The sequence below is a fragment of the Bombus terrestris genome, chromosome 1, assembly GCF_910591885.1.
Source record: "Bombus terrestris chromosome 1, iyBomTerr1.2, whole genome shotgun sequence".
Classification (NCBI taxonomy): Eukaryota; Metazoa; Arthropoda; class Insecta; order Hymenoptera; family Apidae; genus Bombus; species Bombus terrestris.
In genome coordinates this window covers 1133695-1160558 of record NC_063269.1, presented here as the reverse complement: position 1 = coordinate 1160558, position 26864 = coordinate 1133695, and the positions used below count along the sequence as shown (strand labels likewise).

General features: G+C 45.6%; 2 protein-coding genes across 2 annotated transcripts in view; both read left to right on the top strand.

Moving 5' to 3' along the window:
* Positions 1–26864, top strand: part of LOC100648043 (homeobox protein Nkx-2.5-like) — a 177172-nt gene that overhangs the window by 87496 nt on the left and 62812 nt on the right. The window lies entirely within an intron of this gene.
* LOC100648154 (homeobox protein MSX-1) lies at positions 14438–25532 on the top strand. The gene is made up of 3 exons (XM_048411566.1): positions 14438–17982; positions 22780–22961; positions 24469–25532. The coding sequence occupies exons 1-3, from the start codon at positions 17130–17132 to the stop codon at positions 24685–24687; spliced, it is 1254 nt and encodes a 417-aa protein (XP_048267523.1). The 5' UTR covers positions 14438–17129; the 3' UTR covers positions 24688–25532.

The window sequence follows — 26864 nt, the reverse complement described above, 5'->3', positions numbered from 1 at the left end:
AAGGTACTGAAAAAGATCTACGAAGCTTGCTGCGAACAAAGGTATCGCGAGCAGCGTCGGCGCTCATAGCGGCCCCGCGTCGATTATATAATTGCCACGATCAATCTCCATCATTCGTGAGGCTAAAGGAGGGAGGTCGGTATTCCTCGTTCGGCATTCACGGTCAATCCAGCCGCTTATTTCGAGACGGGAGGCGCGAGCCGTCAGACGTTCACGACCCACCTAGTCAATTAAGAAGACAGCCGATCTATTAGGGGATGCCCGTCTCCTCGCTCCATCCTCCCTTTCCTTTCTCCTTCTTCGCGACGCTCTTTTTGCTCCTAGTCTTCTTTCCCGCTTTTCTGCCGGCTGTCTCGCGATGAAATAAGAGAAACAGAAGGTGGAGCAGGAGGAAAATTGGGCGTCGAGAGGAGAAAGATCGCGACGGAACATGAAACACGGAACGAATTAATCGAAGGGAAACGGCACTGTCGACGTTTCTGTCGTCGTTAAATCGTCTTCGATACGACCGCTATAAGAGAGAACAACTTTGGATATTAATTTTGACCAACAACGGTGCAAAGTTTTTACGGTAATTAAAGGACAAGATCGATTCCTGTTTTCTTCGTTGATTTAACTTCGTTGATCTTAGGAGAGACGAGTCGGTCAACGCTGACTTTGTTCGCCGATGATCAAAGATTGGTTTATACACCTTGGGAGGTGTAACTCATCGCGCACTTACGGCCCGTCCGAATAAGAGGACAGCCTATTGGAGAATGCCTGTCGTTGTCACCTCGCTCCCTTTGTTATTTTATTCTCCGAGTTATTTCGTTCTCTTTGAAAACAACTTCTTCTCACAAACTTCTATCCGTTTATTACTCGTGAAAAGAGGCGTTAGAATAGCAAAACCAGTAAACGATACCCTTTACGCTCTACCTCCGCAAAACAAATAGAAAAAAGGGTAAAAAAACGGAAAGGGAAGTAGGAAGAAGACGGACGACTTAACGCGTGAAAACAGGGCCGCGTAACAGCAAACACGAGGCCGCAGAACAGCCAAGCATCGAGAAGAGACTCTTCGGTTCGGCAAGATGACGTACGGTGGTCCACGGTGGTGGCTTCTATTTTCGTTGGGCGCGTTTCAAGGGGGAAGCCGACATGTGCTCGATATTTAGGCACCGGCCCGTCTTCTCTCGTCTACGGCCTCGGATTCTCTCGTTCCACGCACGACATCCACCAATGCCTTCTGTCCTTCGCTCTCTTCCACGTCTTGGTTCGCCACGTCAGATTCTGTCGTTGTTCCGCTTCCTCGTCCCTCCCTTCGAGACACTCCATCTAACGGGGTATTTAGTTCCACGCCGTTATAAATTACGTATCATTCGCTTTCCAAACTGACATCGTGGCACGCGCTCCCGGAATGCGAATACCAGCTCAACCTCCCTCGTTATCCTTTTTCTCCTCCTCCTTCTGTCTTCTCGTTCGTCGCCTCGTTCCTCCTTTGCTCTCGGTCACTTAACTCCCTGTTGGGTGATTTAAGCCGCGGTCTCCTGGTAAAACGCGATTCCCTTCTTGCACCAGGGCACAATTTCGTTTCTTCGATGCTTTACGAAGAAGATGTCACAACACGTTCTTTTCTCCAGCTTTCTGTCTCTGGTTTATCCTTAATCCGTGCTGTCGCGATTCAAGGAGAAAGGGATGTTTCGGACCTGTTTTAGAGAATAGCGAAGACACAGGGTTGTTTTCCGCGTTTCAGGGCTAACGAAGTTTACACGGAGAGTATTTATTTGCGAAAAAGGCTGCCATCGAGGGTCGATCGTGGAGGGGCTGAGAAATTTCGCCGGCGACGTCATGCATACGTCCCCTCGTGCCACGCCACCTAATTCTAAACACGTGTTCACTCACCGTTTCCAAGAAGTATTCCTCGTCGACGTTGCGGGCCAGGTTTACGATCGCCGCGAATTGTCGGCGGAACTGCGCGACGAATCATCTGCGTACGCGTTGCACGTGATCGAACGCGAAACAAAGGCGACCGTTTTTGACCGTTTCCTGAACCCTTTCGACGTCTAAAAATATTTGAAAATTCGCCTTCCTCCGTGTTACGACCATCTGCAAAAACTTTCAGTTACCATCAAATGACAATAATAACCGAATAAATAATTATAGTCGGCCAGATAAATTCGTTTATCTTGCCTACGATTCTACTAAATCGTAAAATATTTACTTTCGCTCTATCGATGGATAGAACAACGGTTCATCTGCGCACATTTTCTCTATAACCTACAGTTTCTCGTCTAAATAATAGGAACTTGCGTTCAAATAAGCGAATGCCATTAAAGGAATCTTTCTATATAGAAATTCGTCCCTAATTTTCATCGTGAGATCTTCATACCATCCGCAAACACGCGCTATCGTGTATACGCCATAATTATTCTCCCACAATATCTTTTTTACGCTCTTTTTATTTTCACATAAATTCAGCCTAAAATCCATCAAGCGTTCGATCATGCAGCTCGAGTAATCAACAAACCGCGCGGAACGCGCGCTCGAGTGGAGCGCAAATAAAACGTCGCGAAGGGGTGGACACGAAGAACGGGAACGGGAGTGTCGAACAGGAAGAAAAGGAAGAAGGAGGAGTGCACCGGGGCAGATATCAATTCTCTTTACGCGGCAAAACGGTGGCAGCTCCACTAATAGACCGAAAGATTCTCATCTGTTTAACGCGCGAGCTCGAAACTCTCTCGCTTGGCAGTTTGTTCGCGAAGGGAAGAAGGCAAAGAAGGAAAAGGAGGCGAGAGTCCGTGAGACTCGCCGCAAGTTGACGCAGCGAAGACAAAGGGAGATGGCGAGAGCAGCGCGTGGGGAAGCGGAGCGAGAGAAAAAAAAATATATCGTCTCGTTGCCGAGATGCCAGAAGCGAGACGCATACCTCTTAATTGGAACGCTTTGCTCGGCCTAAGCGATTTGGCCGGATTTCGAAGGAAATGGGCGTTTAAGTGCGCCCGAAAACCATTTACAACGGTCGACATTAGCGCGTCCTGCTCCGAGCAACAGCCAGGTCGACACGTTTCGTTATATGGACTCCTTCATTTCTGCATATACACGTTGCATATTCTTTTTCCTCCTTCCTTTCTGCTACGGAATGGTTTAATCATTCGGAAATTTGTTTGCGTGCCATTTCCATGCGAAATTGTAGAACGGTTTACAGCGTTCTTCCGCTAACAGTCCATTTGGCTTAGCATCTTATCTGCTCGGCCAAATCGACACGTTTCGTCATTTGGGCCTCTCGATTTGATACGAAATCGTAAAATGTTTCGCTAGCTAATAGGATCAGGAAGTTGTTATAGAAGTCGGTTCCAAGAACTGGCGAGGCTACTGGGATGGTCAGTCAACGCGAAACTCGTCGCTATACGTTCATAGGAAATTTTCTCAAGTTTCTAGACTGTTCTTGCGCATCAAACAGTTCTAAACGCGGTGGCTGGACGGAACGATTCGTGAGGGGGACTCGTAAAAATTGTCGGCGACCTCTCTGTTCCGTCGCGGCCATTAGCGGTCGTAAAATGTTCTTCGAGAGGCTTATTTGGTCGCTCGAGCGACGGATTCATGCGCGCGTTTTCCCGAAATAAACGAATCGACGGGGTTTCCGACTGTCACGAATCCCGTCGTCGAAAATATTAAGATTCCAGGCTACAATGTCGGCCTAATGGAACCGGAGGAACGGGTGGCGAACGCGAGGGGGTGGAAGAGAGGCTATGCCAGGCGTAAAAAAGGCGGGAGAGCTCTTTTAACAACCAGACTCATTAGGAGCATACTGCTCGCTTTTTACACCGAGACATTTGTAAGCAATACAGACTTCAAAAAACAAACTTTCCTGTCGCAGCCAGAACAGCCGGACACTTCGGTTTGCTCTCTTTTCGCCATTCGCGTTTCCATCTCCCGCTCGCTCTCTTAGCTCTTTCCGTTGTTCGCGGAAGTTCCAGGATATCTGGTAGAATCTTAGTAGCCAAGTGGCTACTTTCGCTTAGAGTTTCTTACTTTCGCTTTCCGTCGATTTTATGTCTCCCGAATTTGTCAATGGCAATGGTTTGGACCGAAATTTTATTATTGCGTAAAACTAGTGTTTGATATCGTGGAAGCCTCTTTTTAAATACGTATCGTTCCATTCCTAACTCGAACGCTTCTTACACCTACGGTACCGATCCTTTTAACCATTTTATCACAATCCTACGTACTTCGTTTTCTCTTGTTGCAATATTTTTTGCTTTGTTCGAATATCTTTTATTCTTCGGAATATATTCTTTTTCTTACTCGTTGGTTAACAGGGTATTAAAGTCAGGAGTCATAGATTTGCACGACGGGGAAGAATCGCTGTACGATTCCCCGCTGACTGTCGAACGTTCGTTGGGTCATTGGTATCGCGATATCGATGATTATGTCATTATCGCGAGGATTTTATCGAGGCTCGCGTCTCGACAACTTATCCCGTTGGGAGTTTAGCGCCTGTAAAGTCGGCGAGCTTATTACCATAATCGAGATAAACGGTAGATAAACTCGTGTCATCGCCATAATTCCTTTGATAAAACGGCGGGATCGTTCGGGTCCCGGTGGCATTTTAATGAATTTTTACGGAAAGATAAATGCGACTGAATTAATAAGGTTATCGCCGTAAACTTCGTAATCGCTGTTATAAATTCCCTCTACCAACTTCTCTCCTTCCTTCCGCGCTGTCCCGTGTGTGCCGTGTGTTCCTCTGCTCTGATTTTCCGTCACGATGCGAACGAAGAAATCTGGTTTCGTTATTACGCGCCATCTCGATGAAATGACTTTTCGAATGATTTCATTCGATCGCTATCCAGAAGAAGTTACGAGATACGCGCATTGAGCCTGTCAGCAAGTTGCACAGACGATACTAATAAACTTTAAAATATTAGAAATATCGAGAATATTTTAATCCATCAGAGAAACAAAAGAGAGAAATAAGATGGAAGAGCGAAATAACGAGACAGTTGTCGAACACGAGCGTAATGATTAGGAACGCGCGCGACACCCCCGAAACATATGTTCTTCTCGGCCAACGCTTCCTGTCGTTAAACGTCTACGTAACTACTCGCGTTTACGCGTGGCCCTCCCTTTCGTCTGTGTTCGTGGCATGTTCGAACAGTCTGCGAATTAACGATGACGAACGAGCGCGCGTTTAGCAATCACGAGAATTTCTACAAATACTTGCTTCTCTTTCATCGATCACCGTTTCCTCGCAGTCGAACCTCGTTCGAAAGAACAGCTCGAAAAATATTTAAATAACGGCTAATTTTCTTTACGATCGTAAAACATCGATGTACTTTACCAAGTTCCATAAGTGTAAATTCGAAGCAGAATAAATATTATTTCGATTTCCTATCGAGACGTCAAACGCGAAACAAATTATTGGGAACGCAAACACTATTATCCAACGTTCCCAGGCAGGCTCGTTCATTAATAACAATCACGATGTATCAGTGACGGTGGCGTGGAGCGATTTTTCATAAGGCAGCCGGTCGCTTGACACCTCTAATTAGCGGACAACTCTCGCGGAGCGGTGTGCAGAAGCGCGACGCTTTATGCGAGCAGCCGTTCTCCCGCAAATGAGAGTAGAATAGCACGCGTGTCCCGCTGCCACGGTGGAAAAAGATTCGAAACGAGGCTTTAAGAGACGCACGGCGACCATTCATCTCCGAAACGTCCAAGCTAAACATAGGCTTTCGAAACGAGCCGAGAGACGCGTCTCACGATCGTACATCGTCGCGTATCTCGCGCTGATAATCAGCCAGACTAGCGTTATTCCGTGTTCGAGATGCGTCGCATTCGCGTCGATTAATATTGGCATCTAAAGATTTTTGAAACTACGAACGTTTTGAAAGACGAAGATTTGGAAGTCGAAACCTATGCGAAACGAATTCAAAGTGGATGGACTCGATGAGAATCGAATTTTTTAATTTTTGGAATTTTCGACCTCACGCAGAAGTTTCGAGTTCACGGTCTATCGAAGAAACTTCAGTCAGCGAATCTTTGTCTCGAATGTTAGAAATTTTCGAGGCGAGAACTTGCAATGGAAATGTTCCGATCGTTGGCAGTTTTAATCCTATGGGGATTGAATTTAATTTGTGCCGCAGTACCCAAAACCTCCTAGAGAATATTCCTCGTGTGATTCTAAAGTCTATAATTTGCGAAATTACTATTCCCTGGCAAAAAGAAACTCTTCTCCCATTTCCATTCTACGTTCTGCCTTAATAACCTCTCTGTTTAATTTTCAACGTGACTTAATAGTCGCTACGTAGTAAACACCAGCAGAGAGCGGAAATTATCAAGTCTTGGTAATCGGAGGAGCGACCGAAAGGGAAGGAAAAGAAGAAAAGTACCGATCGAGCGATCCGAAGAGAATAAAAACGGATTCGAATGCCAGCCACGATACGAGCTGGCAAACGTACCGAGGAAATTAACGCTAATGCGACACGATCTAGCTCGACCATGGCGGTTTTTATTCGCGACCTCGGGGACGGCTAACAAGCCAAGGGACCCGAGAGTTTCGCTAAATCATCGGAGCCGAGTTTCCCCGTCGCGCTTTCCTTTTCCCTCGCAATTAACACTTCATTACCACCGCTCGTTTCCCGTGAAATCCGAATGTCTCGATGATCTATATTAAACCCGTCGTCCCCCTCGATGCCACGAAAAGAACGGAACACGTCCCTCGAGTGAGAGTTTATCGCGAGTTCCGCTCGTTTTCGTCGTTTTATCGGTCGGTTTTGGTGTCGACGTTTATTTTGCGGGTGCTGCTTTCTACTCCCGGATTGAAGATACCAACCAAGAATATAGAACGTAATTTCTTCGACGGATCTCCATTCGAATATAATTCTTTTCTCAAGCGATTATCGATTATCGTATAAATCAACGTTAACGTTGGTAAAGCAATTCGAGTCACAGACGTTATTAACTGGTTATTGTTTCAGAATTTTGGTAATATTCAGTTTATAAAATGAATTTCCATTCGAACAAAATTCTTAAAGATACGCATCGGGAGTTCAGAGTCCGATTTTATCGATTGCTACGAATAATTGGGATATGTAACTTGCAAGTTATACGCACGCGCAACATCTATCGGATATACGATTGGAAGTTACATCGAACAACATCGTCGATCCTATTTTCGAGCAACCAGATGCGACGTTTCGGTGATTGCCAGGAGATCGCGATATTCTTGAAATGGTCGAATATATAGAATGTGGCAATCGGTGTTGTTCGAGTCACGAGCAGAAAAATCAGGCGAGTGCACGCATCATGGTTGATGGGCCCTAAACGCTGCGAGTGCTAATTACGACGCCTCGTGACAGGTGCAATTTGCGACACGACTGTCCATGAAATTCGCGAAACACGAGGCGGTTGTTACAGCTGCGGCCGCTACGCCCTCGTAAACGTGTTTACGAAAACGCGACGGCTCGTACGTCAACCTGGTCGTTAGCACCGCGTAATTGCCTGTGCCGCGATTAATACGTATAGCGAATCGTTCGCGCGCCACTTCTTACATTTATCCTCTACTTAGAACCTTTCGGCTAGAATGTTTCTTTTTGCGTACAGTTGATTCGACGTGGAGATGCGTGTGTTGCATTCTTGGCGCGGATGCACGGAACGTGATTAGCAGAAGCAAAAGAAATAAAAGAGTATTTCCGCGGACGCTCGATAACGTAGTATAGAAGCGCGTTACGATATATATAGGGTGTCGATTTCTTGATTAAACACTCGATATCTAAAATCTCAGACAAGCGTCCCGAAATTCAATTAGACGAAATCCGCTGTTTCCCGAATTGACGAAAGTTAGAAACTTTTAGGCTATAGATATTTTTCTTCAATGTCTATTTTCTTCGGCAGTCTCGTACATACAATGCCGTGAATAACCATAGACTCTGCATTGCTTCCTCTTTATTTTCAAGAAACCACCGATTATGCCTGAATTTTGTTGTTACGTGAAATTGTTTTCGCGAAGAGTAAAGTGTATGTTAAAGGATATCAGGAGACGTTACATAGCGAATTATTGCCTTTCATAGCTGAAATAGAAGACAAGAAGACGGTGTTTCGACAAGACGATGCTCCTTTCCATACAGCCACCGCTGGAAAAACGTGGTTTCAAAATTTCGAAGCAGAATTACCGCCATGGACAATATCGAGGCCCGATTTGAAACCGATCGAGAACCTATGGGGCACTCTGGCAAGAGAAGTTTACGATCAGGAGAAGCCACATACAGAAAATATCGTTGAACTTAAAACAGGAATAGAATCTGCGTGGGCGGATATTCAAAACGGAGCTTTAAACGACTGAGATAGACGTAATAAAAAATGAAAGAAAATCTATCGAATATTGACTGATAACGTAACAAAACTAGCTGAGTTTATATTTTTTTCACATCGAAAAACACAATTTCAAGCGAAAATTTAATTTTCTCCAGACTTCGAAAAAAGACAATTTTCGTTTCAATATTATAAAATAACAAAAAATGGGATTTATAATCATTCGCTGACATTGTATTCTCCAATTTGTCTCGTATCGCTGTCTTGTTCTATAAAAAGCTGTTTGATAGAAGTGCTTCTTTAAAAACAAATTACAAAATCAGAGACATAACACTTCGACGTTCTCTTGGAAGAGCAGAGGGGGAGGAGAAAGACGATAATCACTATGGCGTTGCAGAGTGATTCGAGCTAAATCGAGGCGGAATCGTCGGAAACGGGGATCGGGGACACGAGTTTTTCGTCGATTCTCGTGAACGGCAGCAATTTTCTGGTCGCTTGTCGGCACCGTTTATATTTAATGCTTTAATCTGGCCGGGCGTCGGTCGATCTAAACACGCGATAAATCTCGTAGCGGAGGACGCCTTAAAAAGCGGCAACAAAACCTCTTCACCAAGCGGAAGCGTTAAGTGGCCTCGCGGAGAACCTCGCGCGCTTCCGTGCCCGCCTATTAACGTCCCGCCTAAACGCTCTACTTACGAGAGAGAGTAGACATCCTCTCCTGAACGATATTAATGATTTCCCAAAACTCTCGAGCCGTGTGAAAACTCCTCCACTGTCGATCAAAACCTAGCCGCTCTCCTTTCACCACTGCACACTGTTCGACATCTTTGGAACTGCCTCTCGCAGCTGCACTCGCGGCTCACAATGACTTTCCTCGGCTATATCGAGCGAGCGTTTATGGCCCGAGAACGGACCAGAAGGAAGAAAGAATAGTTTCGAAAAATTGGATATATTTCACCAGGAATTCTCATATACGAAGCATCAGCAGGTTCGAGGTTCTTACGGATCTACATGCAATTGCAGGAGAAAGTTTGTATATTCCGCGCCAACATATACGTTCTCCGATAAAATTGACGTTTTATAAAGTGTACGACGCTTTAAATTAACGATCTGATAGTGAATTTTAACGTTTCCATCCTTATTCCTCAACATCTTCGTCCTTCGTTTCTTTTCCTACTACGCTTCGACAACTAACAATCAGGCGATTTTTCGAGAATCGTCTATGGTATCGTTTTCATCGTCATTTTTATCGAACGATCGATATTGCACAAGTATTAACTGCTTCTTAGCCCCATTTCGATAAAAAGGAAGAAAACGCCGTCCATCGTCCACACACTCGGTGGAATTGTCCACTCGAAACTCAGCTCAGTGCCATGATCACGAGTTCCCAGGAAGAGCGAACGGAAGCGAACAGAAACAAATGAACTATTAGGAGCTCTCGTAGAAGCCACGATATGGAGAGGGCGGGAAGCAGGTCCCCCAGTTAAGGACTAACAAGTATACACTCGGTGTGCAGCGAGCTACACATCTCTGGGTATATACTTGTTAGCCGTCGTGTTGGCTGATAGGCGCCGCTCTAACTAGCCACGCATGGCGAGCACGTGTGGAGGTGTCGACTGCCCTAACGCCCTCCGCGCGACCCTTTTCCTCGACCGTGACCCTCCCCCTTTTCTCCAGCCCTCTTTCTCCTTCGTATTCTTTCTCTTTCGTCTCCTCGTCTCTTCTCGTTCCTTCCACGACTTCTCTTTTCCCTACGGTGCTTCCGCCGACGCGAGACGCTCCATTTCACGCGGCATGAAATCCGAGCGAAAATATTTGGGCGCCTCGTGCAATTGGCCGCGACTCCTTTAAACATTCCCTCGAAAGGAATTTTAATTTTCTTTTTTGCTTGGCTTTTCGTTTCTGTCCTATGATAGTGGATAATTTGTCTCGTTTAATCATACGGTGTGATGCACCGGATTCGATCATCTTTTTCGTTTTGCCGATTCTCTGATTTTTCTCTGGAGTTTGTGTCAATGGACGAGCAATTTTATACCCATACTTATGCATAAAATACAGCGTCACAAGACAAGGCTACGCACGCTCAATTATATCTCGATAAATTCCGCGACTAATAGCTAATTACGTACACTGCACGTTCAATTACGCGTTAAACGATTAATTTTACAAATCCACCGAGCCATTTAATTCACCTTCCAACTAACGTCCATTCTCATCCTTCGTTCGCCGCGAATCGAACTAACAAATCCTCGAGAGGAAACTTCTCGAATCGAAGATGACGATCCACGAACGACACGCGAAAAGATTGCGTTTCTCCGATGACGAATAGTCAGAATAACAGACGTCTTAAACCACTTAACCGAGGATTTCCAACGGCTCTTTGATGTTTCGCGCACGAGGGTCCGCAGTGATTTTCCACGGGGTTGTATTCTAATTTCACGATGGTAGTGGCGATGGAATTGACCGCGACGCAGGTGGATCGTTGGCCAAGAGCAAAGACAATTGCCGAGCCGCTCGGGGATCAGCCGCGTCGCGAAAGCGGCTTACCAGGGAGAAAATGAAATTTAATTAACTGGAAACGACGCGGAATCGCCGCTCGTCACGCGGCGCTCGCGTGAGCCACGACGCCTACGCGTCATGGACTAGTATTCTTTCAGCAGTGGCTAAATGTAACTGCAGCTTTTAGACAGGCGTTATTTTCGTTCGTCCGAGGTAAATGAAATATTCGCGTGGGTGATATTGTTGAACATTTTTACTAATTAATTAATCCATTCAACGATGATCTCTAATTAACGAGATTTTCTCTAACTGGAAAGGAATCAAGAACCGACATTTCAAAGTCCTGGCCGTGGATATCGTCAGCCCTTAATGAATCCAACGTGTTAGATGTAAAAAAAAAATTGTTCCAAAGAGTAGAAAGAGCAAAACTGCTCTATTGGCTACAGTAAATGATCGAATTATCCTTAAATCCATCCCGCTCTCTTCCAAACAATATTTCGTCCGTGAAGATTTCTCTTAAAATGTTTTCCTCTGCTATCGACTCGCTATAAAATTTTCTAAAATACAAAATCGCGAAAAAACAACGATACAAAGGGACGTGAAAGCCGGAGGTCGATCGATGTGTGCGATTTAACGTGAAATGGCCTGCGTCGAGCGCGAGGGACGGCAGGGGCGGAAAAACAAAGGAGGGTGGCGTGGGGGCGGCAAGGGTGGTAGGCCGGAGTGAAATCGACGAGGGTTGGGAGAACGGGAAGGCGGATGGGACGCGCGGGTTCGCCAATACAAAAAGGGAACCTGGAGATTATGATCTTCCATTCGTTCGCTCGTTCCAATTATTTTGTCCAATTAAAATATCGATTTTCTCCCCCCTGTCGTGGCTCTGCCTGCGAGTACGTTCGCCTTTTACCGTATCGTCGTCCTCCCCTTACCCCTCGTCTGCCTCCCCACCCCTTGCATTCTACCCCATGTTCGCAGACAACCCCCGATCAGAGGCGAAAGCGAATTTTTCGGCGCCCCACGCCAAATAAATCGACGTTTCTTCTCGTTTCACGACCGCAATATTCGAATTTGTTTTCTCAATGATTTCTTTCGTTCTTTCGATGGCTTTCTTTAAACGAAACGTTCGACGACGTTTCGTAAAAGAACATTTTTATGAAGCGAATCACGATTGGCGGTTTGAAGCGTGGCGATGTTTACGGCTTTTTAATTATACACGCTTCGAGTGCTTTCAATCGATATCAAAGTCGAACGACCTTATCTTTCGTAGAAGCGACGGACGAAGACCTCGAAGTTTCTGTAGACACCTGGAACGAAACAACTGTATTTCTTTCGACACACTAATTTTTAATTGGATAAATATTTATGAAGTTACACAAGTGATTTTACCTTAGTGTTTGCTCGTACACCGAACAATAAGAAGTGTACACAACCTTGGCGTATTGAATGCTACCGAGGATAAATGGAGCTCGAACGTTTTCTTTTGCCACCCTGCTTATTTGCGTCATTACCATTCGTGACGTTAATAAATTTCGAGTCCATTGATTTTAACACAAATAAATACAAAGATAATATATCCTTTAGAAGTTGGAGATATTCCAAGTGGTCTAAGCAAAATATAAAATGTTTTAAGGCTTCGCTAAACTTTCCGAGCTTATCGAGAGGCGAAGAACCCTGATCAGCGTATTTCAATGACTCCGCTAATAGAATTTGTCGAAACGATCAGCCAGGCAAATGTCTTCGAGGGCAAATCAATCACGAGCGTTTCGCGAATCGCAGACCGGCTCTCGGTTTCTTCGTTTTTTACGGGAAGAAATTATCCCTCTAAACGGCTATTAGACACGACCGGCGTGTGGAAGTTCTCTGAGAATAGACGATCTAATTCCGTGAACGGGAGGAAGGGAGGAACGGAGAAAGCTCCGTCGGATGGTGCGAGAGAAAGAGGTGGGGGATGAAGGGCTGGAGGGGTTGGAGACGGACCACCGTGATTGCAATTTTAACGCCAATTTGACTTGAATCTCTTCTGCACGAAAGAAATAGTGTTTTCATGCTCAATATAGCGGCGTGCTAATAATTAACGGCCACGCCGTGCCACTTTGTCGTTTAAACGTAAAGGGTGTCCCAATCGTATCGATTCGGCAAGTTCCACCGTATCTTCGAAATATCTACGTAATATTATTCTAAGCTGATATCGAATTATTTTCATTACGATGATTCTACATCTTTTGATTTAATTCTATCCACTTGCTGTTTTGCGAAATATTATATCTTATATCCGATGTTCGAATTCGATTCTCAGCTTATCAAAATTTTTTCTTTCTAACGGATCTCCCCAAATACTCTTACGACGTCGATCCAAACAGAAACCATTCTATTATCCGTCCTTTTTTAAATTTCATCTAAAACACGAAAGTCCGGGTCTGCTGAAACGCGCATGCACGCGGCAACGGTCCCGGGAAGGATCAAGCGAAACTGGATGACACACCGTGTACGTGTACCGAGCGGGTCTTGCGGAGCTAGCGGGTGGTCCTCATTATGTCGGCTTCCCCACCGCTCAGCCGTCCTATCTATTTAACGTATCGTTTGCCTTGGTAACCATCCAAATTGGCCCATCCCTCTCTATGCGCTGCCAGCCACCATCTCTCCCGATCTCACTTGTATTCTCCTTAATTATTCGGTAGCCGATGTTTAATAACGCCACCGTTGCGCGTTTCTCGCCAACGATCTTCGACCCGATCCTTAATAGAAAACACTCGTTTCCTGCGAACGGTAACGTCGAGTCGTTCCTCGATGATCGACTATGCGAAGACCAGGGACGATGTTCCGTTTATAGTTTACGAGGACAATTAACGAGGGAAGATTTTAGAAGAAATCGTTGTTTTACAGAAATTAAGAGATATTTTATCGAAATTTATATATTTTTGAACATAGACGAGGAAGAAGATCTTAAAAAGCGATTCGTTTTATGTACCAAATGTTACAACGACATTTACGTTGGCCATTTCGTATGCCTCTGCATCTTTGAATTTCTCACAAACGTATAAACACGCGTAAGTCTAATTATAGATTCGACGGAAATTTCGATAGTATCGCTTCTTCGTTGAAAGCTCTCGTTCGTTCGGCAAACAGTTGGAAGTATTCGCATCAATCTCGGTTATTCGAGATCCGGCATTTCCTGTTCCCGCTACAATTCCATCGAGACAGAATTAATTTATCGTTGCAGGAAGCTGTACGTGTGTCGGTTTCTTCGGAACCGCGTTTAATTTCAGAATTTCAATAGCCGCGTGATCGACGTGGACCCTGCCACTTCTTGCTACCCACGGCTAACCCGAAGCAGCGTGGTGGTTAAGATACCGATACGAGGCCAATGAATTCGAAAGTCAATGGCCCGTAAACTTTAATGGCTGTTGTTAACGAAAGACGTCTCATTTCGCTTTGTTAAATCGTTTTACGATCCCTTTGGCGAAGTCGTGATTTCTTCGTGACCAACTATCGTGTTGTATGACAAAGTTTCTAGAAATCTGCAAGTTTTCCCGAGTTTATCGTACACGCCGAAGTCACAGATCTGTATTCCAGAATCTAGTCCCGATACAGAGCGGACGAAGCGTTCGTAAATTCAATAAGCTATAACTGAGCGATAACGCGAGCGTAAACCGATTTCCCAGCTGGGAACCGCGTTGGAGGCCGATCTGTCCAGGTCGAAACTATGTACAATTACCGTTTTAATCTGCAGTTTCGAGGGCCATAAATATCCGCGGAGCCGCTCATCGACACCGACAAAGAGAACGCGGCAGAGATGCCGGCAGGGAAGTTTGCGCGAGCAAATTTATTGCCGCGGCCGATTCCACGCGGACCAAGCGTCTATGAGCTTTTATTCCGCCGCGGTATCGACAGCCTCGATCGGCGTTCTTCTCTGGTCGCGCAGGGCTTTTCGGCCGAGTCACCGTGACAATTAATCGCCGTGGTGCTTCGTTCCTCCGGTATTCGCGTTTCGAGCAAAAATATAAAGGAGATTTTCCGTGATTTTTAACGTTACTCTCCTGGCTTTTTGTTGGCCGATGGTAATCTGTAGATTGAAAACCGTGGAAACAAAGCAAGGCAGGGATGAAGAACCGAAGCGATTTTTACTACGGAGCTTTTCGCGTTTCTAACCGAGTATATTATCGTGTATTTTACTCGAACATACCGAGATAAACCATTCAAACGTTACCGCAAAACAAATGGATTAATTTAATGAAAACACATTGAGGATAACGTAGTTGCGCTCGGTCTGACCATAATCGGGTTAAATCTACTGTAACGTAATCAAACCGTTCTATGATTTAACCGCGGACTGGCGCCATCTAATATCGAATTTATCCACGTAAATACAATCTACAAATCCACCGTCGCTCCATTTGTGCCAAGGGAAACGACCAGGCCAAAAACGGCCACATCCGATGGAAAAAATACAGCGAGCTTCCTAAAACGTTTTCCTACGGTCCAGTTCTTGCAACGTTACGGAAGACAACGCGGATAGAAGCGAAACGGAATCGTTTCCATCGATCCCTGACGAAGATATCGATCCCCTTTGGCGGGCGGATGAAGTGGCAGCGCGAGACGGCGGAAGTTCGCGCGATGAAATTTACGGCTGCAGCCAATTCCGCGCAAATGGAAGAGCATCTATGAGGTTTTATTCGGCCTGGTTATCGCTGCCACCTATCGGCAGGCATTTGTTTTTGCTTATCGGCGGGGCTACGTCAAGCCCGTGCAGGGGGAGGCCACCGTAAATATGACGGACGGATGCGACGATGGGATCTCAGTGGCGTCAGAACAAACGAGCGCCACGGACCCGAAGCCCCGAAAGTCTCGTACTCGGCTCGATCGAGGGGGATGAACGACCAAGAGACCTCCGGCGCTGACAGGGCTCCCGTTCGACTCCGAATCGATATACCTGGCTGCGCGAACAAACGAAATCTACCAGGAGAAAGGGCTGCTCGAACCAGCGCTATCTTCCAGTTCTTTCCTTTCTTCGCCCCCTTTCTCGCGTCTATGCTCCTCTTATACGCATCTCCGCTCTTCCAAGGGTTTCTTCCCCGTGTTTCTACTATTACGTTTCTCCTCCGTGTTCCTTCGTTACAGCGATTAAGGAATCTGTATTACGCGAACGACGCGCGACGGAGCCGTAGTCGTTCGATTATACCGTTTGATCAGTTGGAGCGTGATCGATCACAGGGAAAGACGGTCGTTACTTCCACCTGAGATTTCGAAACGTCAGAACGTATCAATAACAACGCGATGATCGAAAGCACTCGAGGCGAGCCTGCATTTTTCCTCTCTTAATCACCGACCCTAATTGGTCAATTACGCTCATTACCGTCTCCTACGGTAGAGAGGCGAGTCGAACGATAAAATCATGTTTCTCTCTCTCTCTCTCTCTCTCTCTCTCTTTCTCTCTATCGATATCTCTATCTCTTTCCTTCACTTTGCTTCTCTCACCCTCGCTCTCTCTCTCTCTCTCTCTCTCTCGCTCGCTCGTCCGTGTGCATCAGCAGAGGAGGTAGCTCCCCACCAGAGAACCGTATCCATGGGTAATCCCTGCCTGCCGTGCCTCCCCTGAAACCGAGCTGGACGTAGTTGCAAGAGAGAAACTTATCCCTGGCAGGGAAAAATCCGCGGGTCTATAGCTCTGGTTCGACTCCGTTTCACGGTAAAGGAACCCGGCCATGGAGGCGGAGCGAGCAGAGCCATGCCCCTTCTGCCGCCTCGAGGCCTCGCCCACTTTTGAATTTCCCCTTTCTCGCATTTTCGTCCCCTCCTCGAACCATCGTTCCCGCTCTGACAACGTCTCTTTTCAAACAACGGCTGGGTCTCCCACTAACCGCGGCGCCTCCACCCGCAAAACGAAAAAGTCCGAGCGCCGCAGTCGACGATGGTCAAAGTCAGTCGACACGGAGAGCTCGAGTCGAGTAGAGGCTAGTCCAGGTTAGCTGGCCGGGAGATCCATCGATCCGTCGATCCTCGGCTCATCTGTCAAACGCGTCACGCATCCTTCTTCACGCGTTTCCGTGATTACTCTTGGAAAATTGTCGTCGAGTGTGACTCGAAGATCATCGGATAGCTACATATTCGATCGCTTCATTTTCTTCGACGTTGAGTCGTGTCGATCAGATTGTGTGGAATCAGTGAGAAAGACATTTCGTTGAATCACAGACATTGGCACTTTATTTCTCCTCTTGCATCGGTGACGAGAAACTCGACAAAGGTATCGGCAAGATGAGAGCATAAAAGATCGAAGAAGATTTACTCAGAGTGATTCAGTGAAGAGATATAGATTTACAGAGGTGTTCAATCGCGGTCTAAGAATGACAGTACTAAGGATGACCTCCCCGGTGACGCCTCCATCGAGCAGTCCAGGTTCCCACGAGGCCCAGGCACCCCAGCCGACTTCGAAACCGGTGCATCGATTGAGCTTTTCCGTCGCGGCCTTGTTAGCCGACACCAAAAAGTCGGACTCCTCCAGACAAGAAACGTCCTCCGTATCGCCCAGATCATCACCCTTGGCCTCTTACTCCCCTGTGAGACAGGAGAACCTACCAGTCAGTCCGAACTCCGCGTTACAAAAACATCCAGGTGACTACAGATCGAGATACCTGTCGGTGTCCCCGAGCGTCCAGGAACATAGACGGATCGCATACGGTTCTCTGGACGCGAGGGCGCTAACTAGGTTTCCCGAGATCGAGGTGGACAGGGTAGAATCCCCCGGTCAACGCTCCAGAACGCTGGATTACGCGGTTCGAACCTCCGCGGACTCCGGATCCACGTCGGAAGTCGCACCTTGTTCCTCGTCTCCGAAAGTCGTCACAGTCGGTCACTCGGATTTCGGTCCTCAATCTCCTAGAAGCAGCTCTCACGAAGCCAGGTCCAGGTGTTCGGAACCGGAAGACATCGAGGAAGAGGACGAGAACAGCCTAGTCGACGTGGAGGACCTACAGCATCAGCATCAGGGAAGCAGTCCGACGCCGGTCAGACCGACTCCGGCGTATATCGGAGGATTTTCCAGTTTGGGAAGCATCTCTGGCATTCCAGCCGGTCTACATCCCGCGGTTTGGGGTGGCGGACATCAGGGTGCAGCGGCAGCAGCAGCCGCCGCCGCCGCCGCCGCTGCCACAGCGAGCTTCTTCCCCTCGCACTTCTCTCATCACGCGCCATTAAACGGTGAGTACCATCCTGAGCGTTTACCTTCTGTTTTTACCCGTTGCACTGTTTTACCAGTGTCGTTTGCCATTTGCTAAACCGACGACAACCGTGTACGGCGCGTCTTTGAACCGCTGGCCGGCCGCCAATCGGCTCCGCGTTACGTTTTTTCCTTTTCGTCGTCCGAGACAAGGCTCGATTGTAAAGTAGCAAGTGTCGCGGAGTAAAGAGAACCGAATGCGATAGTGGCCTGTTCAATGGAGCCGACGGCTTCGACATTCTTCGCTTTCCTCGGTTGTTCGCGGATAAAATTAGTCCCGGTGCAACGGAAGTCCCTCCTCGTGCCTCCGATCTGTCACCGATTCCTTTCCATCTTCTATTTTTGCGTGCACCGAAATTCTGATTGGGACACTGTTTCGCGGTGTACAGGGCGTTACAAGACGGTTACACTCTGGCGATTCGGGGCAAATTTGGGAACTTTCGATATCATGGAACGGGCTTGATTCGTACATCCTCTTAATAGAGTTTGAAATGAAATTATTTCGTATTTAGTTAAAATAATCTATCGTCGTTTCTCATCGGAGAAAGACGAGAAAATTTCGGTCGAATTTGGAAGTACATACAGGCTGTTGCAAGATTTCTACTACGTATACTTTCATCGTGATGGCCTGAAGTTGAAGAGCTTAAGAAAATGTTGAAAATATAGGATTGAAAGATAAGATTTATAAGTTGTGATAAAACGTCGTTCGAGATATCAGAGTAACTTTAAAAAAGCTTTAGAGTATGATTCATGGACCCTGACGATATTATACCTCCATAAGCGGTTGAATTAACTTGCATTCGGTTAAAAAATCAGATAGGGTATCTATCTACACATGTATATATCTACATACGTCTAATAAATTATCGATGCTATTTAACAAATACCATAAAGCTGCTACGACTCGATCGACGTTAAACCGAGTGAATTAAAATACCGAGAGTGAAAAACGTCAAAGAGAAACGGTCTAATTGATAAATTGAGACACACGATATCGTCATGAGGACGTTATTAGCGATGGAAACATCCGGCTGGAAAGAGGCAGTCACCTAAAATCACCGCAAAAGGAATGCAGTTCTCGGAACGCGCGCGCAGATGACTCGTCGCGATTGAATCATCGTTAACACTAATTATTGAGGTCGCGGCTTGATAATTGCGCGGAGCTCTCGTTAAAGAGGCAATCAAAGTTTTCTCGCTTCGTCAGAGAGCCGCCACGCAGACAGAAAAGAGGGAACAGAGGGCCGGTTCTTGTCGAGCTCGTGGAATCCGGACGACAAACAATAGGCGATTATTACAAAAAGGTGTTGCAACTGCAAATCGTCGTTCATCGAATGGAAAACTACTTTTTCCATCGTCGCTAACCTACTATTTCTCTTTTCCTTTTTTCATTTTGGGATTATCATGTATTTCAATTAACTGGTTTCTAGAATTTTATGAAGTTACAGTTTGTTGAAATCAATCGATTATCGCGTGAACAACAAAGGATAAAAGATCGCGTTCAGTTTTTGTTAGAAATAGTTTTGCAAAATTAGAAGCGATATACCAAATATCGTCATCCTTAATTGAAATGTTCTATTTAGCAGTTTTTCATTGTTCTTTTCTATCTTTTCTTTCAACCTTCAAGTAAGGATACAAACTGTTATGCAAACTGTTACAAAACGACGACTGAATACATATCTTAAATAGAACGAAGAAAGTCAAAGTCGGCACAAAAATATAATACGTGGCCTGGTTTCTTGGATGTTTAGAAATGACGGATGGAACGTTTTAACTAACAAAGGCAGAATAAATCAACGTATTTCCCTAATATCGATATTAAAGTGCGGCAATAAACATAGAAATTAGAAGTAGAAAGATACAATGTTACCTTTAATACAGGGATTTGCTCTCTCCGTGTCAATTTATAGATCATTGTTGCGCTCAATTGTGGCGCGATTTAGGGCGGCTCGCGAGCGAAGTACAATCGACCATAATCGAGGCTCGGCGAACGAGCCTGGGGGAAGCAGCGTGATTTTGAAATATGGCCTCTTAGAGAGGGTGTTCCTCTGGATTGCGTAACCCTTCAAACTTTACTTCACCGCTCTCTACTTTAACTACCCACCAGAAGGGGTTGCAGACAAGCGTGCCTAATTATTCTCTCCGATATCGATATCGAACAATGTATAAACTCGTATCCTGCTTTCTGTAGAAATAATTTCGAGGAAAAATACCTCGTAAATAAATTAGAAGCAATTGCGCGCGGGAATTAAACCAAAGAAACGTCGAGTCGTCTAAATTAATTGCCCTTTCGTTAGAGAAGCTGATTCATTCGGACAGCGAAGATAAATATACTCGATTTCGAGGTACGTTCCTTAGAATTTCGATTTCTAATAAAACGTACGAGAGCACGTTTATGTTCGTTTATCGATCGAGCCGACTAATAAGAGCGCATAGAAATCGTGGCCCACGGAAGCGTTGCGCAACGCGACAAAGAACGCTCGATCGGACGAGCTGAATTTTGCCTCGTCTTTCTCCCGTCGCGATCGTCCTCTTCCCCTCTTACACATACCCAGGTATCTCCTCGAGATCAGCTAATTATTTCAGCAATTTGCATGAAAATCTATCGAAAGGATACACTATTTACCACCGTGTCCGCGTTCGATTCTCAATACCGATTCACATTCAATTCTATTTTCTTCTTCGTCAATTCCATGTTCTGTAATCGCTTCCACTACGATTGTAAATCTCACTTCGCAATTGCGAATATCCTACAGATTCATGCGAAACATTTTCTACCTCAAATTGATTCGAATATATCTATATCTCACATCCCACATCCTACGTAATGTATCCCGCTACTAATACTCTATCTTTCATATCCTGTTTCGAAAACAACCAATGTAAAAGTAGGATCGCTCGAGTCATCTAAGGACCAACGTTTTAATAAAACTTGGAACGGTCGAATTACAAGATATCGTTAATCTTTAAACGATATAATATACTTATAATTATATATTGTAATATAACTTAATTAAAAATAATAAAATAATGTAATAACGAGATGAAAGAACGAGAAAATATCGTATACCGTAGATGTAGCAATAGGATCGGGGAAATTAAAAGGCAAATTATCACGAGTCAAAGAATCGGTCGTTAAAAATCGTTGAAATACGGAAAGAAGGAATTTGAATATCGTACGATATGCCAATTTCCGTGATCGATCGACAGAATGGAATCGCATCGCGATTCCAAGGGAATCTACCACACCGAATCGTTACGCAACGGTCGACAAAGGATACTCAAGCACAAAACCTTCCCCGTTCTAGATCCTTTCGCGGAATCCTCGGCGTATCTCCGCGAGATCAGCTAATTATTTCGAATGCGCATCCTCGATCGACTGGATTAAAATCGGTTTTCGAAGTTCTCGGGGTTTCTGTACGGGTTTTCGGCCGGAAACCGACGGATCCTCGAATACAGAGACTAATTGGGACCCTTGGAGAGTCGTAGCGAGAGAGAAAGGCAGAAAGAAAGGCGAAGTGGGTGGCGAAGGGAGAGGATCGGCGCACAAAGGACGAGTTCTCTTCGTCAGAGTGGTTGTCTTGGAATCGCAAAAGCCTGGTTCGCGAATACCGGAGCGGGAAGGACGCGGTTCCGCGCGGAGGAGGGAAAGGAGGAGGAGGTGGAGTCTCGGTCTCTCCGTGGAAAATTTGAAATTCAGAAGCGACGAGAGCAGAACGACGAGAACGATCTTCCTGCCCTTTTGTCTCGTCTCGAGAGATCGCTCGTTTCCAGAGCCGTTCACCTCCGCTCTACAAATCTGTCAATTGTCTCGAGACAAATCTCGGGGAATATAACCGATATGTTTCGACACGAGCCTTCCTCTCTCTCTCCGTTTCTCCTCCAGTTTCTGATAAGATGTTCCGTTGTTTCGTCGCGTTCGATTGTCGTCGACTTGTCGTACCGGTTGCGACAACTGTTGCTTGATTCCGCGACATCGTCGGAGATTTTCGAGGGTGATTCCGATGGATTTTCGACCATTGTTTAGCATTGTATACGGTTTGTATACCCGTACGCTCAGACCATTAAAAATTAATCAAGTACTATATATAGACTACCGTTTAATCCATCTACTAGTCCTCGTAGCATAGCCTTGATCGTACAAGATCTGGTTCGACCACCATCCCAGTCCATTAAATAATCGACCGGCAAGCAAAACCACCCAAACCGCCAGACAAGTTTAACAAATGCCAAGTATCGTCGAATCGCGCGAATTTCCGCGCAAAACGCGGCGTACGGCTAAGTGTGCCGGAACATTAACGTCGTAATTGTCCGGAGGTGATGTAATCGAGAGGTCTAACCTCGCGTAAAGCGACTCGGGGCGAATTATTCGGGCAAACGGTCGATTATCGGTGTACACCTTTCTCCGTGGGACGATATATCGACGCTAATGAATACAAGCGATAGCGTTAAAGGAGCGATTCGCGGCCGGAATCTTGCGGTCGGCCGGCAAAAAGGTAATGAGGCCAGTTTGCGGCGCCGTTCCGACGGGAAAATTATGAATTGACCCCTAAAAAGTCGCGTTCGCTTTCCTGCCGTGCTCCCCGGATGGATGCAGAACCGGTGGCAAAAACAGGACGTTGCGGTCGGCCGGGGTTCGACTCGGTTCGTTCTAACCCGCGAAACACGTTCCCCACGCTCGTTGCCTTCCTTCTCTCTTCTACTCGGGCTCTGCTTCGGGAGTGACGATGAATGACGACGACGATGGATGATCCTCGAGCGGAACACGCTTTCGGTTGCAGAGAACGGAGAACCGGCCAAGATCAAGTGCAACCTGAGGAAACACAAGCCGAACCGGAAGCCGAGGACGCCTTTCACCACGCAACAATTGCTCGCGCTCGAGAAGAAGTTCACCGAAAGGCAATACCTCAGTGTCGCCGAGAGGGCCGAGTTCTCCTCCTCTCTTCATCTCACCGAGACCCAGGTGACATTCTTTCCATGCTTTTTATTTCTTCTTACATCTGTATCGTATCTTTTGTTTTCCTTTTTTGAAATCGCCGATGTAGATTTCTAGATTTTTAGAAACTTACGGTTTCCAAATCTTTTTCTCTTTAAAAGAATCGACCAAAGTTTACCAGACAGCGTTCAAATAGAGATTACTTTTTATTATTTTAGCGACATTGGTCAGAGTATCGTATAAGCGAAGTATATTTTACGTAGTACCTGTTACTCCTTGCTGATTAACATTTAGTAGTTCTTCCATTATACTCATCTCGTTCAGATTCGAAACTTCTTCAATTTTGATATTAACGATTCGCAGAATAATAATTTTTGTATTCGCCAAATTTTCTACATTCGTAACGAAACCATCTGCTATATCTTTCCTGATTATTTTGTTTTTAGATACTCTAACGATTCTATTCTCTCGACGCGATATCATATATCCATCGTCTTTCACGCGTCTGTACCGCAAACTGCAGCTTTCTTCCAACGTTTGTTCTCGACAACGGCATTCTCGCATCGCTTCGCGAACGCAATCCCGTGACTCAACGCGAGCATTCGCCCTCGCTGTATTCGTGACATCTTACGAGACATACGTAACGTGTTAACACAGGGATCGACTCGAAACTCGGCTCCCCTGTTTCCACATCGACCGGTTCGCGAATCAAGAGTCCAGTTTTGAACCGATCTTGGACCGATGTTGCCAGATGCAGGGTAATTAGCGCGCGATATTTTCGACGCTGGCGAATAACGCAGAGATCTTATTAATAGACTACAAATTACTCGAAACGCACGATGACCGACCAATTATCCCAGACCGTGGTTTTGCTTTCCACTGTGCCCAAGAGTAGTTTCGCCAGTGCGTTTGTCAACGAGGCAATTCGTCTACTATACTCTATACTTGTTACGGAGACCTACAGCCTCCCGACAAATTTCTTCTGTCTTTGAAATAGGCTCGTTTAACATCGACACTTTTCTTTTTTCTCTCGAATTCGATCGAATGCTGTGTAAGTAATATCGATCTATAATATCCGAATTTCGTTTCTTTCTTCCACGAACAAAAAGATTCTTAATTAAAAGTTGCGCGTATTAACGATTCTCTCGTTCATTTCGTAAATTTAAGAAATTTCCGAATAATACAAAACGCGACTCATTTGAAAATAATCACAATCGTAGCGCGATCGAGTAATTATCAACACTTTAAGCATCGTGTGTTTATCGACGATCCACCAATCTTTAAATCTATCATCTACGTGTAATACAGTAATAGTATTCGCTTGGGAAGCGACCCGCTTTCGTCGTCGTCGCTTATTTACCACGGTAACTACACCGCTGCGTCTTAACTCGCTTTTTTTGCTTAACCATTCCGAGATCGTCTGACCAATCACTCCGAAACCGCAACGAAAACCGCTGGACAAAATCGTCGAGCCGTTAGGGCTCGGTATAAAGCAGTCACCGAGTAACAAACGCGAACCGGTTCATTGTTGCAGGTGAAGATCTGGTTCCAAAATCGTCGCGCGAAGGCGAAGCGTATGCAGGAAGCGGAGATCGAGAAATTGCGGATGTGTGCGGTCAGGCAGCAGCACACGACGCTGTACGGCTCTCATCCGGGACTCTTGGCCCCGGCTAGTCTGTATCCCGTCGGAATGCTGTCTCATCCCGGTTTAACGCCTCATCATCCGATCTCTCAGCACTCGTCCAGAGAATGAAAGCGACAGGAGGAGCCAGAGACTCGCCACGATCGGTAGTGAACCGACTTGTCCTCGATCCAACGATCGATTCTCCTGCGAAACTGTTTCTGGATCCCTTTGGAACAGAAGGAAGAACGAAGAAAGAATGATTCGAAGGAAGAACGTAGGATCTGTGAGTTTTGAGATGTCGGAGGAAAAATAAGAGAAACGGACGAAACTATCGTGAAATAAAATTCACAGAGTATCGAAGAACGGAAGAGCATGAACAACGAGAAGTCGAACGGATGTCGGCCGGACTCGTGCAAGACGAATCCACGTGTTTCGGTGAGAAAGTGATTCAGAGCGTAGAGAAGTGCTCGATCGAAAGTTAGAAGCATCGACAAGAAGACAATACCTTCGAAGTGGAATACCTTTATGAGAAGTCTAACCAAAGCGGAACGCGTTTCGAGAAGAGAAACACGATTCTGGATGAATTTGTGGACTCTCTCTTCGCGATCGAATCTTTCAAGTAATGAACTTGTCTAGTGAAAGACGACAGAGAGAGAGAGAGAGAGAGAGAGAGAGAAAGAGAGAGAGACCCAAAGAACAAAACGTCACTTCTATGGGGAGCCATAGTGTATCGTGAATTTGTGCCAATATCAGACATGCTGCCGTGTCTTGTACATAGAGTGTAAATAATCGTTCTCCAGTTGAAAGTTTACGTAGCCTTGTAAATAGGATGCTAGCAAGATGAACGATAGTTCTAACCTGCAAGGATCGGTGGATCGAAGCCGCCGAGGCCTGTTTTCCAATTTTGTATAAATGTAAAACCGTCGCCGAGAGAGTAGCAGAGTTTATTTAATAAACACACAGTATAGAATTAACGCCTGTTGTTCCTCACTTAATTCCTAACTGGTATCGTCGTCAATCCTTCTTAAGCGAAAATATCAAGCCCTACGCTTCGACTTTTATAGAACGGCCTAAATTTCGCTCCTCTTCGTTTCACGAATAAATTAACATCTATCATTGCCTCTAATTGAATTTCAACGGATGAAAAAGCCTATGCTTCGTGCATATCCATACGTACAACGTCGTTAAATCGATAAAAACGAGAGAATCATGGGCGGATCGCTAATTACAAAAGTCGATGCGACTTTTCAGATAATCGTTCCTATGCATGCCGACGACGATTAGAAAGTAGAAATAAATTGCCGCTGCCAATTAAACGATCCGATGATCTCTGCGACCCGATGATCGATAAATCGAACGAGTTTATTTGGCGGCCGATAGACCATAATCCGCTTTAACGTTCGGATAACGTTGGATTTATGGTCGCATAAATGACAACGGGCTTTTAGAAGGCCGTACGTTCGCGCATAAACCGCCGATCGGTTTTACGGATGCGGAGAGATCGATGTTAGACGGAACGAAAAAATGCCACGAGATCGGAATAGAGGAACGCATGGGAACCGTGCCTAGCTTAGTTAAATTACCGGTCGTTTTTCGAAATTTTTCTACAAATTACAGCTGAAAATATCGGGCTGATCAATTTACCGTCGTCGGATCGGTCGAACTCGATTCGTTGTTCGTTACCGGACGCTTTGCGGCGAATTAAAGCTATTCAACCGACAGGAAACTTGTTTAAGCGGCGATGAGGCAATCAAAGGAGAAGCTCGAGCAACTTTCTTCGACCTCCTCTAACAAGTTCGGCAATCATCGACTACTAATCAACTACAATCCTCCCAATTCACACGGAGTCCCCTCTCCTCGGTTCTATAGGCAACGGCGTGAGTCATATTTCACGAAATCACGGTGTATCGTCTTCAATGTCTTCGAATCTCGCTGAAGAAAGATGTTTCTGTTGATTCGATCGTTTATCTAAACCTTCGTCGGATACGGTATTCCTTTTTTATACGATCTCGAATTAATAAAGATTTTTTGTCGAGAATTACGACCTTCTCCGAACGCGGCGAAGAACGTCTTGAAGATTTACTAACTGGACCTTAGACAAAAATTCGAAACGGTCGCTCGGTCTTGACCAGATCGTTTTATTATACATTCTGATAAAAAGTGTCACATCTATCTCCTCAACTTCACATTCGGTGGAATACTTTTTGATCGTATCGATATCTTTAGCATTTACCATACTAATCAGCAAAAGCATATGATTCTAAACGGCTTTTAAATACCTGTTCTAAAGATTTCCATCTGGTACT

Excerpts from the sequence above, each read along its gene's own strand:
- LOC100648154 (XM_048411566.1), top strand. The coding sequence starts at position 17,130 with ATGACAGTACTAAGGATGACCTCCCCGGTGACGCCTCCATCGAGCAGT. Across the intron at positions 17,983-22,779 it reads TCATCACGCGCCATTAAACG|AGAACGGAGAACCGGCCAAG; the intron begins GTGAGTACCATC and ends TTTCGGTTGCAG. Across the intron at positions 22,962-24,468 it reads TTCATCTCACCGAGACCCAG|GTGAAGATCTGGTTCCAAAA; the intron begins GTGACATTCTTT and ends TCATTGTTGCAG.